Source organism: Triticum urartu, chromosome 7A (genome assembly GCF_056163025.1).
Source record: "Triticum urartu cultivar PI428250 chromosome 7A, HENAU_Tu73, whole genome shotgun sequence".
NCBI classification, from domain to species: domain Eukaryota; kingdom Viridiplantae; phylum Streptophyta; class Magnoliopsida; order Poales; family Poaceae; genus Triticum; species Triticum urartu.
Genome location: NC_141879.1, coordinates 149,365,528 through 149,384,354, shown reverse-complemented (window position 1 = coordinate 149,384,354; position 18,827 = coordinate 149,365,528). Strand labels below are relative to the sequence as shown.

At 43.3% G+C, this 18,827-nt stretch overlaps 1 protein-coding gene across 1 annotated transcript; it reads right to left on the bottom strand.

Annotated features, from left to right (window-relative positions):
* Positions 1 to 14,159: 14,159 nt before the first annotated feature.
* LOC147958681 (ethylene-responsive transcription factor ERF096-like) lies at positions 14,160 to 14,519 on the bottom strand. Its single transcript, XM_087532247.1, has one exon. It carries the CDS (start codon positions 14,517 to 14,519, stop codon positions 14,160 to 14,162), a length of 360 nt encoding a protein of 119 aa, XP_087388373.1.
* Between the last annotated feature and the right edge of the window lie 4,308 nt (positions 14,520 to 18,827).

The window sequence follows — 18,827 nt, the reverse complement described above, 5'->3', positions numbered from 1 at the left end:
AAAGATGCAGAGTTGATAATGATAGTGCAACTTATTTGTGGCACTGCCGTTTAGGTCATATCGGTGTAAAGCGCATGAAGAAACTCCATACTGATGGACTTTTGGAACTACTTGATTATGAATCACTTGGTACTTGCGAACCGTGCCTCATGGGTAAGATGACTAAAATGCCGTTCTCCGGTACTATGGAGAGAGCAACGGATTTGTTGGAAATCATACATACAGATGTATGTGGTCCAATGAATGTTGAGGTTCGTGGCGGATATCGTTATTTTCTCACCTTCACAGATGATTTAAGCAGATATGGGTATATCTACTTAATGAAACATAACTCTGAAACATTTGAAAAGTTCAAAGAATTTCGGAGTGAAGTTGAAAATCATCGTAACAAGAAAATAAAGTTTCTACGATCTGATCGTGGAGGAGAATATTTGAGTTACGAGTTTGGTCTACATTTGAAACAATGCGGAATAGTTTCGCAACTCACGCCACCCGGAACACCACAGCGTAATGGTGTGTCCGAACATCGTAATCATACTTTATTAGATATGGTGCGATCTATGGTGTCTCTTACTGATTTACCGTTATCATTTTGGGGTTATGCTTTAGAGACGGCTGCATTCACGTTAAATAGGACACCATCGAAATCCGTTGAGACGACGCCTTATGAACTGTGGTTTGGCAAGAAACCAAAGTTGTCGTTTCTGAAAGTTTGGGGCTGCGATGCTTCTGTGAAAAAGCTTCAACCTGATAAGCTCGAACCCAAATCGGAGAAATGTGTCTTCATAGGATACCCAAAGGAGACTGTTGGGTATACCTTCTATCATAGATCCGAAGGCAAAACTTTTGTTGCTAAATTCAAAGTTTTTTTAGAGAAGGAGTTTCTCTCGAAAGAAGTGAGTGGGAGAAAAGTAGAACTTGATGAGGTAACTGTACCTGCTCCCTTATTGGAAAGTAGTACATCACAGAAACCGGTTTCTGTGACACCTACACCAATTAGTGATGAAGCTAATGATAATGATCATGAAACTTTAGATCAAGTTACTACCGAACCTCGTAGATCAACCAGAGTAAGATCCGCACCAGAGTGGTACGGTAATCCTGTTCTGGAAGTCATGCTACTAGATCATGATGAACCTACGAACTATGAAGAAGCGATGGTGAGCCCAGATTCCACAAAATGGCTAGTAGCCATGAAATCTGAGATGGGATCCATGTATGAGAACAAAGTGTGGACTTTGGTTGACTTGCCCGTTGATCGGCAAGCAATTGAGAATAAATGGATCTTCAAGAAAAATACTAACGCTGACGGTAATGTTACTGTCTACAAAGCTCGACTTGTTGCAAAAGGTTTTCGACAAGTTCAAGGGATTGACTACGATGAGACCTTCTCACCCGTAGAGATGCTTAAGTCTGTCCGAATCATGTTAGCAATTGCCGCATTTTATGATTATGAAATTTGGCAAATGGATGTCAAAACTGCATTCCTAAATGGATTTCTGGAAGAAGAGTTGTATATGATGCAACCAAAAGGTTTTGTCGATCCAAAGGGAGCTAACAAAGTGTGCAAGCTCCAGCGATCCATTTATGGACTGGTGCAAGCCTCTCGGAGTTGGAATAAATGCTTTGATAGTGTGATCAAAGCATTTGGTTTTGTACAGACTTTTGGAGAAGCCTGTATTTACAGGAAAGTGAGTGAGAGCTCTGTAGCATTTCTGATATTATATGTGGATGACATATTATTGATTGGAAATGATATAGAATTTCTGGATAGCATAAAGGGATACTTGAATAAGAGTTTTTCAATGAAAGACCTCGGTGAAGCTGCTTATATATTGGGCATTAAGATCTATAGAGATAGATCAAGACGCTTAATTGGACTTTCACAAAGCACATACCTTGACAAGGTTTTGAAGAAGTTCAAAATGGATCAAGCAAAGAAAGGGTTCTTGCCTGTGTTACAAGGTGTGAAGTTGAGTAAGACTCAATGTCCGACCACCGCAGAACATAGAGAGAAAATGAAAGATGTTCCCTATGCTTCAACCATAGGATCTATCATGTATGCAATGTTGTGTACCAGACCTGATGTGTGCCTTTCTATAAGTCTAGCAGGGAGGTACCAAAGTAATCCAGGAGTGGATCACTGGACAACGGTCAAGAACATCCTGAAATACCTGAAAAGGACTAAGGATATGTTTCTCGTATATGGAGGTGACAAAGAGCTCATCATAAATGGTTACGTTGATGCAAGCTTTGACACTGATCCGGACGATTCTAAATCGCAAACCGGATATGTGTTTTTACTGAACGGTGGAGCTGTCAGTTGGTGCAGTTCTAAACAAAGTGTCGTGGCGGGATCTACATGTGAAGCGGAGTACATAGCTGCTTCGGAAGCAAAAAATAAAGGAGACATAGAAATTTGCAAGATACATACGGATCTGAATGTTGCAGACCCGCTGACTAAGCCTCTTCCACGAGCAAAACATGATCAGCACCAAGGCTCCATGGGTGTTAGAATCATTAATGTGTAATCTAGATTATTGACTCTAGTGCAAGTGGGAGACTGAAGGAAATATGCCCTAGAGGCAATAATAAAGTTATTATTTATTTCCTTATATCATGATAAATGTTTATTATTCATGCTAGAATTGTATTAACCGGAAACATAATACATGTGTGAATACATAGACAAAAACAGAGTCACTAGTATGCCTCTACTTGACTAGCTCGTTAATCAAAGATGGTTATGTTTCCTAACCATAGATATGAGTTGTCATTTGATTAACGGGATCACATCATTAGGAGAATGATGTGATTGACTTGACCCATTCCGTTAGCTTAGCACTTGATCGTTTAGTTTGTTGCTATTGCTTTCTTCATAACTTATACATGTTCCTATGACTATGAGATTATGCAACTCCCGTTTACCGGAGAACACTTTGTGTGCTACCAAACGTCACAACGTAACTGGGTGATTATAAAGGTGCTCTACAGGTGTCTCCGAAGGTACTTATTGGGTTGGCGTATTTCGAGATTAGGATTTGTCACTCCGATTGTCGGAGAGGTATCTCTGGGCCCTCTCGGTAATGCACATCACTCAAGCCTTGCAAGCATTGCAACTAATAAGTTAGTTACAGGATGATGTATTATGGAACGAGTAAAGAGACTTGCCGGTAACGAGATTGAACTAGGTATTGAGATACCGACGATCGAATCTCGGGCAAGTAACATACCGATGACAAAGGGAACAACGTATGTTGTTATGCGGTCTGACCGATAAAGATCTTCGTAGAATATGTAGGAGCCAATATGAGCATCCAGGTTCCGCTATTGGTTATTGACCGGAGACGTGTCTCGGTCATGTCTACATAGTTCTCGAACCCGTAGGGTCCGCACGCTTAAAGTTCGGTGACGATCGTAATTAGGGTTTTTGTGTTTTGATGTACCGAAGGTTGTTCAGAGTCCCGGATGTGATCATGGACATGACGAGGAGTCTCGAAATGGTCGAGACATAAAGATTGATATATTGGAAGCCTATATTTGGATATCGGAAACGTTCCGGGTGAAATCGGGATTTTACCGGAGTACCGGGGGGTTACCGGACCCCCCGGGGGTTATTGGGCCTACATGGGCCATAAGGGAGAAGAGGAGGGCCGGCCAGGGCAGGCCGCGCGCCCCCTTCCCCCCTAGTCCGAATAGGACAAGGAAGGGGGGGGGGGGGCGGCGCCCCCCTTTCCTCTTTCTCCCTTCCTCCTTCCTTTTCCAACAAGGCAAGAGGGGGGAGTCCTACTCCCGGTTGGAGTAGGACTCCTCCAGGCGCACCCATAGGGCCGGCCACACCTCCCCCTCTCCCTCCTTTATATTCTGAGGCAAGGGGGCACCCCATGACACACAAGTTGATCCTCGTGGTCGTTCCTTAGCCGTGTGCGGTGCCCCCTTCCACCATATTCCACCTCGGTCATATCATAGCGGTGCTTAGTGATGTCTACTACACAACCTTCTTCTTGTAGACGTTGTTGGGCCTCCAAGTGCAGAGGTTTGTAGGACAGTAGCAAATTTCCCTCAAGTGGATGACCCAAGGTTTATCAATCCGTAGGAGGCGTAGGATGAAGATGGTCTCTCTCAAGCAACCCAGCAACCAAATAACAAAGGGTCTCTTGTGTCCCCAACACACCCAATACAATGGTAAATTGTATAGGTGCACTAGTTCAGCAAAGAGATGGTGAAACAAGTGGTATATGGATAGTAGATATAGGTTTTTGTAAACTAAAAATATAAAAATAGCAAGGTAGCGAGTGGTAAAAGTGAGTGTAAACGGTATTGCAATGATAGGAAACAAGGCCTAGGGTTCATACTTTCACTAGTGCAAGTTCTCTCAACAATAATAACATAGATAGATCATATAACGAGCCCTCAACATGCAACAAAGAGTCACTCCGAAGCCACTAATAGCGGAGAACAAACGTAGAGATTATGGTAGGGTACGAAACCACCTCAAAGTTATTCTTTCAAATCAATCCGTTGGGCTATTCCTATAAGTGTCACAAACAACCCTGGAGTTTTTACTAGAATAACACCTTAAGATACAAATCAACCAAAACCCTAATGTCACCTAGATACTCCATTGTCACCTCCAGTATCCGTGGGCATGATTATACGATATGCATCACACAATCTCAGATTTATCCAACCAACATAAAAGTATTTCAAATAGTGCCCCAAAGTTTCTACCGGAGAATCAAGAACGTGTGCCAACCCCTATGCATAGGTTCATGGGCGGAACCCGCAAGTTGGTCACCAAAACATACATCAAGTGGCACATGATATCCCATTGTCACCACAGATAAGCACGGCAAGACATACATCAAGTGTTCATAAAAGACTCAATCCGATAAGATAACTTCAAAGGGGAAACTCAATTCATCACAAGAGAGTAGAGGGGGAGAAAAAACATAAGATCCAACTACAATAGCAAAGCTCGGGATACATCAATATCATGCCATAGATGGAACACGAGAGAGAACACGAGAGAGAGAGATCAAACACATAGCTACTGGTACATACCCTCAGCCCCGAGGGTGAACTACTCCCTCCTCGTCATGGATAGCGCCGGGATGATGAAGATGGCCACCGGAGATGGATCCCCCCTCCGGCAGGGTACCGGAAAGGGGTCCCGATTGGTTTTTCGTGGTTCTGGAGGCTTGCGGCGGCGGAACTCCCGATCTAGTGTCTGTTCTAGAAGTTTTAGGGTATATGGAGTTATATAGGCAGAAGAAGCATGTCAGGGGAGCCACGGGGGCCCCACGAGGCAGGGGGCGCGCCCTAGGGGGGTGGGCGCGCCCCCCACCCTCGTGGTCAGCTCCCGTATCTTCTGACGTGGGGTCCAAGTCCATCAGGTGTGTTTCCTTCCAAAAATAACTTCTCCAGTTGATTTCGTTCCGTTTCGACTCCGTCTGATATTCCTTTTCTTCAAAACACTGAAATAGGCATAAAACAGCAAATCTGGGCTGGGCCTCCGGTTAATAGGTTAGTCCCAAAAATAATATAAAAGTGGATAATAAAGCCCAATATTTCCCAAAACAGTAGATAATATAGCATGGAGCAATCAAAAATTATAGATACGTTGGAGACGTATCAAGCATCCCCAAGCTTAATTCTTGCTCGTCCTCGAGTAGGTAAATGATAAAAACAGAATTTTTGATGTGGAGTGCTACTTGGCATAATTTCAATGTAATTCTTCTTAATTGTGATATGAATATTCAGATCCGAAATATTCAAGACAAAAGTTCATATTGACATAAAAATAATAATACTTCAAGCATACTAACAAAGCAATGATGTCTTCTCAAAATAACATGGCCAAAGAAAGTTATCCCTACAAAATCATATAGTCTGGCTATGCTCCATCTTCCCCACACAAAATATTTAAATCATGCACAACCCCGATGACAAGCCAAACAATTGTTTCATACTTTAACATTTTCAAAACTTTTTAAATCTTCACGCAATACATGAGCGTGAGCCATGGATATAACACTATATGTGGAATAGAATGGTGGTTGTGGAGAAGACAAAAAGAGGGAAGATAGTCTCACATCAACTAGGCGTATCAACGGGCTATGAAGATGCCCATCAATAGATATCAATGTGAGTGAGTAGGGATTGCCATGCAACTGATGCACTAGAGCTATAAGTATGTGAAAGCTCAACAAAAGAAACTAAGTGGGTGTGCAACCAACTCGCTTGCTCAAGAAGACCTAGGGCATTTTGAGGAAGCCCGTCATTGGAATATACAAGCCAAGTTCTATAATAAAAAATTCCCACTAGTATATGAAAGTGACAAAATGAGAGACTCTCTATCATGAAGATCATGGTGCTACTTTTAAGCACAAGTGTGGTAAAAGGATAGTAGCATTGTCCCTTCTCTCTTTTTCTCTCATTTTTTTTATTTATTTGTTTGGGCCTTTTCTCTCTTTTTTACGGCCTCTTTTTTTCTCTTTTTTTTATTTTTCGTCCGGAGTCTCATCCCGACTTGTGGGGGAATCATAGTCTCCATCATCCTTTCCTCACTTGGGACAATGCTCTAATAATGATGATCATCACACTTTTATTTTTTTTTACAACTCAACAATTACAACTCGATACTTAGAACAAAATATGACTCTATATGAATGCAATGACTCATGAGTGACATGTATGAAAGAATTATGAACGGTGGCTTTGCCACAAATACGATGTCAACTACATGATCATGCTAGCAATATGACAATGATGGAGCGTGTCATAATAAATGGAACGGTGGAAAGTTGCATGGCAATATATCTCGGAATGGCTATGGAAATGCCATAATAGGTAGGTATGGTGGCTGTTTTGAGGAAAGTATATGGTGGGTGTATGATACCGGCGAAAGGTGCGCGGTATTAGAGAGGCTAGCAATAGTGGAAGGATGGGAAAATGTGCGTATAATCCATGGACTCAACATTAGTCATAAAGAACTCATATACTTATTGCAAAAATCTACAAGTTATCAAAGCAAAGTATTACGCGCATGCTCCTAGGGGGATAGATTGGTAGGAAAAGACCATCGCTCGTCCCCGACCGCCACTCATAAGGAAGACAATCAATAAATAAATCATGCTCCGACTTCATCACATAACAGTTCACCATACGTGCATGCTACGGGAATCACAAACTTCAACACAAGTATTCTTTAAATTCACAACTACTCAACTAGAATGACTCTAATATTATCACCTCCATATCTCAAAACAATTATCAAGCTTCAAACTTATCTTAGTATTCAACGCACTCAAAAGAAAGTTTCACATATCTTGAATACCAAGTATATTAACATTAAGCGAATTACCATGCTATTAATGACTCTCAAAATAATCTATGTGAAACATGGGAGTTCATCTATTTCTTAAAAATAAAACTACCACCATGCTCTAAAAGGTATAAGTGAAGCACTAGAGCAAACAACAAACTACTCCAAAAGATATAAGTGAAGATCAATGAGTAGTCGACTAATTATGTAACTATGTGAAGACTCTCCCATTTAATAATTTCAGATCTTGGTATTTTATTCAAACATCAAGCAAAGCAAAACAAAATGACATCTAAGAATAGCAAACATCATGTGAAGAAGCAAAAACTTAGGATCAACCGATACTAACCGATAGTTGTTGAAGAAGAAAGGTGGGATGCCAACCGGGGCATCCCCAAGCTTAGACGCTTGGGACTTCTTGAAATATTATCTTGGGGTGCCTTGGGCATCCCCAATCTTGAGCTTTTGTGTCTCCTTAATTCCTCTCATATCACGGTCTCCCTAAATCTCAAAAGCTTCATCCACACAAAACTCAACAAGGACTCGTGAGATAAGTTAGTATAAACCATTGCAAAAACCTTATCATACTCTACTATAGAAAATCACTAAAATTATTATTCAAAATTGCATACTAAATGCCTCTGCATATTTAATAGTCCTATCCTCAAATAGAATCATTAAAGAAGCAAACATATGCAAACAATGCATATATAACAGCAATCTGCCTAAACAGGATAGTCTGTAAAGAATGCTGCTACATCCATACTTCCCTAGCTCCAAAAATTATGAAAGAAAATTCCCACTGTAGTAAATTTATCAGAGCTTAATATGCAAAAAATTTCAACATTTTATCACATTCTGAATTTTCTAGGGAATTATTGCAACAGCGGTAAACTTTCTGTTTTCAAACAGCAACATGTATACTTGTAACATAGGCATAGTAAAGGCTATCAATGCCACTTTTATTGAAATAAAAGATGCAAAACATTGTTATAAATAACAGCAAGCAAATTATAACAAAATAAATTGACGCTCCAAGCAAAACACATATCATGTGGCGAATAAAAATATAGCTCCAAGTAAAGTTACCGATGAACGAAGACGAAGGAGGGAATGCCTTCCGGGGCATCCCCAAGCTTAGGCTCTTGGCTATACTTCAATATTACCTTGGGGTGCCTTGGGCAACCCCAAGATTAGGCTCTTGCCATTCCTTATTCCATAGTCCATCGAATCCTTACCCAAAACTTGAAAACTTCACAACCAAAACTTAAAGTAGAAAACTCGTGAGCTCCGTTAGCGAAAGAAAACAAAAGACCACTTCAAGTTACTGTAATGAACTCATTATTTATTTATATTGGTGTTAAACCTACTGTATTCCAACTTCTCTATGGATTATAAACTATTTTACTAACCATAGATTCATCAAAATAAGTAAACAACACATGAAAAACAGAATCTGTCAAAAACAAAACAGTTTGTAGTAATCTGAATCAAACGTATAATTCTGGAACTCATAAAATTATCAAATAAATTGCTGGACCTGAGTAATTTATCTATTAATCATCTTCAAAAATAATTATCTAAATAGCACTCTCCAAATAAAAATGGCAGCAATTCTCGTGAGCGCTAAAGTTTCTGTTTTTTACAGCATGATCAACAAGACTTTCCCCGAGTCTTCCCAAAGGTTCTACTTGGCACAACCACTAATTAAAAGCATAATAACACATCTAAACAGAGGCTAGATGAATTATTTATTACTAAACAGGAACAAAAACCAAGGAACTAAAATAAAATTGGGTTGCCTCCCAACAAGCGCTATCGTTTAACACCCCTAGCTAGGCATGATGATTTCAACGATGCTCACATAAAAGATAAGAATTGAAACATAAAGAGAGCATCATGAAGAATATGACTATCACATTTAAGTCTAACATACTTCCTATGCATAGGGATTTTGTGAGCAAACAACTTGTGGGAACAATAATCAACTTGCATAGGAGGGCAAAATAAGCATAACTTCAAAATTTTAAGCACATAGAGAGGAAACTTGATATTATTACAATTCAAAGAAGCATATATTCCTCCCTCATAATAATTTTCAGTAGCATAATGAATGAATTCAACAATATAACCAGCACCTAAAGCATTCTTTTCATGATCTACAAGCATGCAAATTTTATTACTCTCCACATAAGCAAAATTCTTCTCATGAATAATAGTGGGAGCAAACTCAACAAAATAACTATCATGTGATTGAAAATTAAGATCAAGACGACAAGTTTCATGGTTATCATTATTCTTTAAAGCATACATGTCATCACAATAATCATCATAGATAGGAGGCATGCTTTCATCATAGTAAATTTGCTCATCAAAGCTTGGGGGGCAAAAAATATCATCTTCATCAAACATAGCTTCCCCAAGCTTGTGGCTTTGCATATCATTAGCATCATGGATATTCAAGGAATTCATACTAACAACATTGCACATGCTCATCATTCAAATATTTAGTGCCAAACAATTTAGAGATTTCTTCTTCTAGCACTTGAGCACAATTAGCCTGTATTTACAAGAAAGTGAGTGAGAGCTCTGTAGCATTTCTGATATTATATGTGGATGACATATTATTGATTGGAAATGATATAGAATTTCTAGATAGCATAAAGGGATACTTGAATAAGAGTTTTTCAATGAAAGACCTCGGTGAAGCTGCTTACATATTGGGCATTAAGATCTATAGAGATAGATCAAGACGCTTAATTGGACTTTCACAAAGCACATACCTTGACAAGGTTTTGAAGAAGTTCAAAATGGATCAAGCAAAGAAAGGGTTCTTGCCTGTGTTACAAGGTGTGAAGTTGAGTAAGACTCAATGTCCGACCACCGCAGAAGATAGAGAGAAAATGAAAGATGTTCCCTATGCTTCAACCATAGGCTCTATCATGTATGCAATGTTGTGTACCAGACCTGATGTGTGCCTTGCTATAAGTCTAGCAGGGAGGTACCAAAGTAATCCAGGAGTGGATCACTGGACAGTGGTCAAGAACATCCTGAAATACCTGAAAAGGACTAAGGATATGTTTCTCGTATATGGAGGTGACAAAGAGCTCATCGTAAATGGTTATGTTGATGCAAGCTTTGACACTGATCCAGACGATTCTAAATCGCAAACCGGATACGTGTTTTTACTGAACGGTGGAGCTGTCAGTTGGTGCAGTTCTAAACAAAGTGTCGTGGCGGGATCTACATGTGAAGCGGAGTACATAGCTGCTTCAGAAGCAGCAAATAAAGGAGACATAGAAATTTGCAAGATACATACGGATCTGAATGTTGCAGACCCGCTGACTAAGCCTCTTCCACGAGCAAAACATGATCAACACCAAGGCTCCATGGGTGTTAGAATCGTTACTGTGTAATCTAGATTATTGACTCTAGTGCAAGTGGGAGACTGAAGGAAATATGCCCTAGAGGCAATAATAAAGTTATTATTTATTTCCTTATATCATGATAAATGTTTATTATTCATGCTAGAATTGTATTAACCGGAAACATAATACATGTGTGAATACATAGACAAAAACAGAGTCACTAGTATGCCTCTACTTGACTAACTCGTTAATCAAAGATGGTTATGTTTCCTAACCATAGACATGAGTTGTCATTTGATTAACGGGATCACATCATTAGGAGAATGATGTGATTGACTTGACCCATTCCGTTAGCTTAGCACTTGATCGTTTAGTTTGTTGCTATTGCTTTCCTCATAACTTATACATGTTCCTATGACTATGAGATTATGCAACTCCCGTTTACCGGAGGAACACTTTGTGTGCTACCAAACGTCACAACATAACTGGGTGATTATAAAGGTGCTCTACAGGTGTCTCCGAAGGTACTTATTGGGTTGGCGTATTTCGAGATTAGGATTTGTCACTCCGATTGTCGGAGAGGTATCTTTGGGCCCTCTCGGTAATGCACATCACTCAAGCCTTGCAAGCATCGCAACTAATAAGTTATTTACAGGATGATGTATTATGGAACGAGTAAAGAGACTTGCCGGTAACGAGATTGAACTAGGTATTGAGATACCGACGATCGAATCTCGGGCAAGTAACATACCGATGACAAAGGGAACAACGTATGTTGTTATGTGGTCTGACCGATAAAGAACTTCGTAGAATATGTAGGAGCCAATATGATCATCCAGGTTCCGCTATTGGTTATTGACCGGAGACGTGTCTCGGTCATGTCTACATAGTTCTCGAACCCGTAGGGTCCGCACGCTTAAAGTTCGGTGACGATCGTAATTAGGGTTTTTGTGTTTTGATGTACCGAAGGTTGTTCGGAGTCCTGGATGTGATCACGGACATGACGAGGAGTCTCGAAATGATCGAGACATAAAGATTGATATATTGGAAGCCTATATTTGGATATCGGAAACGTTCCGGGTGAAATCGGGATTTCACCGGAGTACCGGGGGGTTACCGGAACCCCCCGGGGGGTTATTGGGCCTACATGGGCCATAAGGGAGAAGAGGAGGGCCGGCCAGGGCAGGCCGCGCGCCCCCTTCCCCCCTAGTCCGAATAGGACAAGGAAGGGGGGGGGGCGGCGCCCCCCTTTCCTCTTTCTCCCTTCCTCCTTCCTTTTCCAACAAGGCAAGAGGGGGGAGTCCTACTCCCGGTTGGAGTAGGACTCCTCCAGGCGCACCCATAGGGCCGGCCACACCTCCCCCTCTCCCTCCTTTATATACTGAGGCAAGGGGGCACCCCATGACACACAAGTTGATCCTCGTGATTGTTCCTTAGCCGTGTGCGGTGCCCCCTTCCACCATATTCCACCTCGGTCATATCGTAGTGGTGCTTAGTGATGTCTACTACACAACCTTCTTCTTGTAGACGTTGTTGGGCCTCCAAGTGCAGAGGTTTGTAGGACAGTAGCAAATTTCCCTCAAGTGGATGACCCAAGGTTTATCAATCCGTAGGAGGCGTAGGATGAAGATGGTCTCTCTCTCAAGCAACGCTGCAACCAAATAACAAAGAGTCTCTTGTGTCCCCAACACACCCAATACAATGGTAAATTGTATAGGTGCACTAGTTCGGCGAAGAGATGGTGAAACAAGTGGTATATGGATAGTAGATATAGGTTTTTGTAAACTGAAAATATAAAAACAGCAAGGTAGCGAGTGGTAAAAGTGAGCGTAAACGGTATTGCAATGATAGGAAACAAGGCCTAGGGTTCATACTTTCACTAGTGCAAGTTCTCTCAACAATAATAACATAGATAGATCATATAACGAGCCCTCAACATGCAACAAAGAGTCACTCCGAAGCCACTAATAGTGGAGAACAAACGTAGAGATTATAGTAGGGTACGAAACCACCTCAAAGTTATTCTTTCAAATCAATCCGTTGGGCTATTCCTATAAGTGTCACAAACAACCCTGGAGTTTTTACTAGAATAACACCTTAAGATACAAATCAACCAAAACCCTAATGTCACCTAGATACTCCATTGTCACCTCAAGTATCCGTGGGCATGATTATACGATATGCATCACACAATCTCAGATTTATCCAACCAACATAAAAGTACTTCAAATAGTGCCCCAAAGTTTCTACCGGAGAATCAAGAACGTGTGCCAACCCCTATGCATAGGTTCATGGGCGGAACCCGCAAGTTGGTCACCAAAACATACATCAAGTGGCACATTATATCCCATTGTCACCACAGATAAGCACGGCAAGACATACATCAAGTGTTCATAAAAGACTCAATCCGATAAGATAACTTCAAAGGGGAAACTCAATTCATCACAAGAGAGTAGAGGGGGAGAAGAAACATAAGATCCAACTACAATAGCAAAGCTCGGGATACATCAAGATCGTGCCATAGATGGAACACGAGAGAGAACCCGAGAGAGAGAGATCAAACACATAGCTACTGGTACATACCCTCAGCCCCGAGGGTGAACTACTCCCTCCTCGTCATGGATAGCGCCGGGATGATGAAGATGGCCACCGGAGATGGATCCCCCCTCCGGCAGGGTACCGGAAAGGGGTCCCGATTGGTTTTTCGTGGTTCTGGAGGCTTGCAGCGGCGGAACTCCCGATCTATTGTCTGTTCTAGAAGTTTTAGGGTATATGGAGTTATATAGGCAGAAGAAGCATGTCAGGGGAGCCACGGGGGCCCCACAAGGCAGGGGGCGCGCCCTAGGGGGGTGGGCGTGCCCCCCACCCTCGTGGTCAGCTCCCGTATCTTCTGACGTGGGGTCCAAGTCCGTCAGGTGTGTTTCCTTCCAAAAATAACTTCTCCAGTTGATTTCGTTTCGTTTCGACTCCGTCTGATTTTTCTTTTCTTCAAAACACTGAAATAGGCATAAAACAGCAAATCTGGGCTGGGCCTCCGGTTAATAGGTTAGTCCCAAAAATAATATAAAAGTGGATAATAAAGCCCAATATTGCCCAAAACAGTAGATAATATAGCATGGAGCAATCAAAAATTATAGATACGTTGGAGACGTATCACTTAGGCAAAGCCTTGCGTCGATAGAACATCATCACCGTCATCACGCCGTCGTGCTGACGAAACTCTCCCTCAACGTTTTGCTGGATCGGAACTCGAGGGACGTCACCGAGTTGAACATGTGCAGAACTCGGAGGTGCCGTACGTTCGGTACTTGGATCGGTCAGATCGGGAAGACGTACGACTACTTCCTCTATGTTGTGTCAACACTTCCGTTGCCGGTCTACGAGGGTACGTAGACAACACTCTCCCCTCTCGTTGCTATGCATCACCATGATCTTGCGTGTGCGTAGGAATTTTCTTGAAATTACTACGTTCCCCAACAAACATCCCGCCGGAAGCGTTCGCGCCATAGCGCCAAGGCTTCCCCGTCCATCTCGGCAAGGCCGAGATAGCGCTCCCACCTCTGGTTGTCGCGACGATTCTCATCGGTGATAAGCCACAGGAGAGGCGCCAGCTCCCGCGTCGGCACCTTCGGAAAGTTCATGTCCCTACGAGGCCGCCGGAGGCACCACGCCGCCGCGTCATATGCGCGGGCGGCCTCATGGGCGGTGTCGAAGGTGCTGAGGCCGAGGTGCATGTCGCCGAACCGGATCACGGCGGAGAAGGCGCCGGAGGGGCGCGTGCGGATGTCGTGGTAGCCCGAAACTCCTCGGCGGCGCGGCGGCATGGTGGCGCGGCGGCGGCAAGGTGAGAAAGCGGCAGAGGGAGCAGGGAGAGAGCGGCAGAGGGTGCGTGGCGAGGTGGAGAGCGGTAGGAGGGCGTGTGGCGGGCGCTGCATTTATAAGGCGCGCTGAAGGCCCTGCGCCAAAACTAGTGCGCACCGGCCGCTTTTTCGCGCGCGCCTAAGTTTCCCGCCACCGCTGGAGCGCGCGAAACCGCCCCGCGCGCGCTAACACCTCCTTTTACCGCGCGCGCGTTTTTTGCAGCCACTGTTGGAGATACTCTCACATAAGCTACTAGCTAGAGCCGAGGCACCAGAATTCCCCTCTGCGCCACCAACCGCTGAAGCGGCAGGCAAAGGGGAGGAGAATCCACGGGGTAGCCGGTGGATCTTGGAGCAGAGGAGAATTTTGCCCTAGCCACATTTGCGTGAGGGAAAGGAAAATACACCCACTTATTATTGCTTAAGGAGTTATCTTGAGGTTGTAAATTGGATAAAATGTAAATGTTTGGAGGGACAACTTGTTACTAGTGGGAATTCAATCCTCAAAATTACAGATAAAAGGAATAGATTAAGGCTGAAATAGGTTTCTGAATTATTTGTTCCCAATACAAGGAAATGAGATGAAGAAATAGTCAAGCATCATTTTTTATCTTCTTGATGCACATGCAGTCTCTGGGTCTTCATATACCTTCTCTGTCAAATGAGGATTTTGTAGTTTGACATTATAAGTACATTGATTTTTTCTCTAATAGGAGTGCTTATAACATATATTTTTTCTGAAACCACCATATATTAACTCAAAATAAGTTTCTACAATCTCATTAGATTCAGATGGAAGGAAGAATTTTGCAATATCGTGTGCCACTGTCGAAAACCAGGCTCCGGGGACCCTAAGGTTCGAACTCTGGGGTAAGCTCCTTCTGCCTCTTTGTCCTTATCAACAATCAAACCATGGTGTGACTATAGCGAGAGCGAGCTAGATAGGACGAACCGGTGGCACAGCGGTTACCCAGGTTCGGGCCACCTTGCGGTGTAAAATCCTACTCCTGCTTGGTTGGGATTGCTAGAGAGAGAGAAAGAGAGAGAGAGAGTACAAAGGTTGGGGCTCAAGTGGTTGACGGATCGATATCCTCTACAGTGGCACCTTGCCCTCCTTTTATATTGTCTTGGTCCTCTTCCCCCGAAAACCTCAGGCGAGAAGGATTGCCACACAACGGCAAGTTTGAAAGGGGACAAGGGCACAGTCTATCCTGACTAAAAGTGGTATTCACTGCAAAGCTACCATCCATGACGCGCGGGTGAGCTTGAGAATGACCACCGCACTGCGGCTCGTCGTCCTGGTCTTCTTTCACCGATCGGGCAACCTTTGGGGGTTGCTTTGGGAGTTGGAATGCACCTTGCTCCCTTAGCACAAAAGGGGAAATCTTCTTCATCCGCGCCTGCTGGCACAGCTTCTGCCGTCGTTCGTGTTGCGCGCGTCACCCGCATGGTGGGCACGGGGCCGCGCGATCGAGCTGAACATCCCTTGACTTGCTTGCCTCAAGGAGGGTGCCTCGGGAGGCTGCCTTGCGAGAGGGCCTCGTGAGGCGCTCGGTGATGCCACTACGTCTTCACTGCTAGCTCACCCCCTCGACAGGGGACCTCAGGAGGCCAGGGTTGTAGGGGAACATAGCATGCAATTTCAAAAAAAATCCTACGATCACGCAAGATCTATCTAGGAGATGCATAGCAATGAGATGGGAAGAGTGTGGCCACATACCATCATAGACCGAAAGCGGAAGCGTTAGGTTAACGCGGTTGATGTAGTCGAACGTCTTCACGATCCAACCGATCCAAGTACCAAACGTACGGCACCTCCGTGTTCAGCACACGTTCAGCTCGATGACGTCCCTCGAGCTCTTGATCCAGTAGAGGGTCGAGGGAGAGTTCCGACAGTACGACGGCGTGATGCCGGTGATGGTGATGTGATCCGTACAGGGCTTCGCCTAAGCACTACGACGCTATGACCGCAGGAGTAAACTGTGGAGGGGGGCACTGCACACGGCTAAGAAACAACTGTTGTGCCTTTGGGGTGCCCCCCTGCCCACGTATATAAAGGAGGGGGGAGGAGGAGACGGCCCAAGGGGGGCGCGCCAAGAGGGAGGAGTCCTACTAGGACTCCGTTCCTAGTAGGATTCCCCCCCTTTCCTTCCAACAGAGAGGGGGAAAGGGGAAAGACAAGAGAAGGAGAAGGAAAGAGGGGGGCCGCGCCCCCTCCCCTTGTCCAATTCGGATAGGGAAAGGGGGGGGGGAGCCACCTCCCGTGGCCTGCCTCCTCTCCTCCACTATGGCCCATTAGGCCCATTAACTTTCCCGGGGGGTTCCGGTAGCCTCCCGGTATTCCAAAAAATCCCCGAACCTTATCGAAACCATTCCGGTGTCCGTATATAACCTTCCAATATATCAATCCTTACCTCTTGACCATTTCGAGACTCCTCGTCATGTCCGTGATCTCATCTGGGACTACGAACAAACTTCGGTCACCAAAACACATAACTCATAATACAAATCGCCATCGAACATTAAGCGTGCGGACCCTACGGGTTCGAGAATTATGTAGACATGACCGAGACACATCTCCGATGAATAACCAATAGGGGAACCTGGATGCTCATATTGGCTCCTACATATTATACGAAGATCTTTATTGATCAAACCGCATAACAACATACGTTATTCCCTTTGTCATCAGTATGTTACTTGCCCGAGATTCGATCGTTGGTATCATCATACCTAGTTCAATCTCGTTACCGGCAAGTCTCTTTACTCGTTCCGTAATGCATCATCCCACAACTAACTCATTAGTCACATTGCTTGCAAGGCTTATAGTGATGTGCATTACCGAGAGGGCCCAAAGATACGTCTCCGATATACGAAGTGACAAATCCTAATCTTGATCTATGCCAACTCAACAAACACCATCAGAGACCCCTGTAAAGCATCTTTATAATCACCCAGTTACATTGTGACGTTTGATAGCACACAAGGTGTTCCTCCAGTATTCAGGAGTTGCATAATCTCATAGTCAAAGGAATATGTATAAGTCATGAAGAAAGCAATAGCAATAAAACTAAACGATCATAATGCTAAGCTAACAGATGGTCTTGTCCATCACATCATTCTCTAATGATGTGATCCCGTTCATGAAATGACAACACATGTCTATGGTCAGGAAACTTAACCATCTTTGATTAACAAGCTAGTCAAGTAGAGGCATACTAGGGCCACTCTGTTTTGTCTATGTATTCACACATGTACTAAGTTTTTGGTTAATACAATTCTAGCATGAGTAATAAACATTTTTCATGATATAAGGAAATATAAATAACAACTTTATTATTGCCTCTAGGGCATATATCCTTCAGTCTCCCACTTGCACTAGAGTCAATAATCTAGATTACATAGTAATGATTATAACACCCATGGAGTCTTGGTGCTGATCATGTTTTGCTCGTGAGAGAGGCTTAGTCAAGCGTCTGCAACATTCATATCCGTATGTATTTTGCAAATATCTATGTCTCCCTCCTTGACTCGATCATGGATGGAATTGAAGCGTCTCTTGATGTGTTTGGTTCTCTTGTGAAATCTGGATTCCTTCGCTAAGGCAATTGCTCCAGTATTGTCACAAAAGATTTTCATTGGACTCGATGCACTAGGTATTACACCTAGATCGGATATGAACTCCTTCATCCAGACTCCTTCATTTGCTGCTTCCGAAGCAGCTATGTACTCCGCTTCACACGTAGATCCCGCCATGACGCTCTGCTTGGAACTGCACCAACTGACAGCTCCACCATTCAATATAAATACGTATCCAGTTTGTGACTTAGAGTCTTCCGGATCAGTGTCAAAGCTTGCATCGACGTAACCATTTACGACAAGCTCTTTGTCACCTCCATAAACGAGAAACATATCCTTAGTCCTTTTCAGGTATTTCAGGATGTTCTTGACCGCTATCCAGTGATCCACTCCTGGATTACTTTGGTACCTCCCTGCTAAACAACAATGCACACATCAGGTCTGGTACACAGCATTGCATACATGATAGAACCTATGGCTGAGGCATAGGGAATGACTTTCATTTTCTCTCTATCTTCTTCAGTGGTCGGGCATTGAGTCTGACTCAACTTCACACCTTGTAACACAGGCAAGAACCCTTTCTTTGACTTATCCATTTTGAACTTCTTCAAAACTTTATCAAGGTATGTGATTTGTGAAAGTCCAATTAAGCGTCTTGATATATCTCTATAGATCTTGATGCCCAATATATAA

Bases quoted from the DNA above. Each gene is read 5' to 3' on its own strand.
- LOC147958681 (XM_087532247.1), bottom strand. From the start codon at position 14,519: ATGCCGCCGCGCCGCCGAGGAGTTTCGGGCTACCACGACATCCGCACG.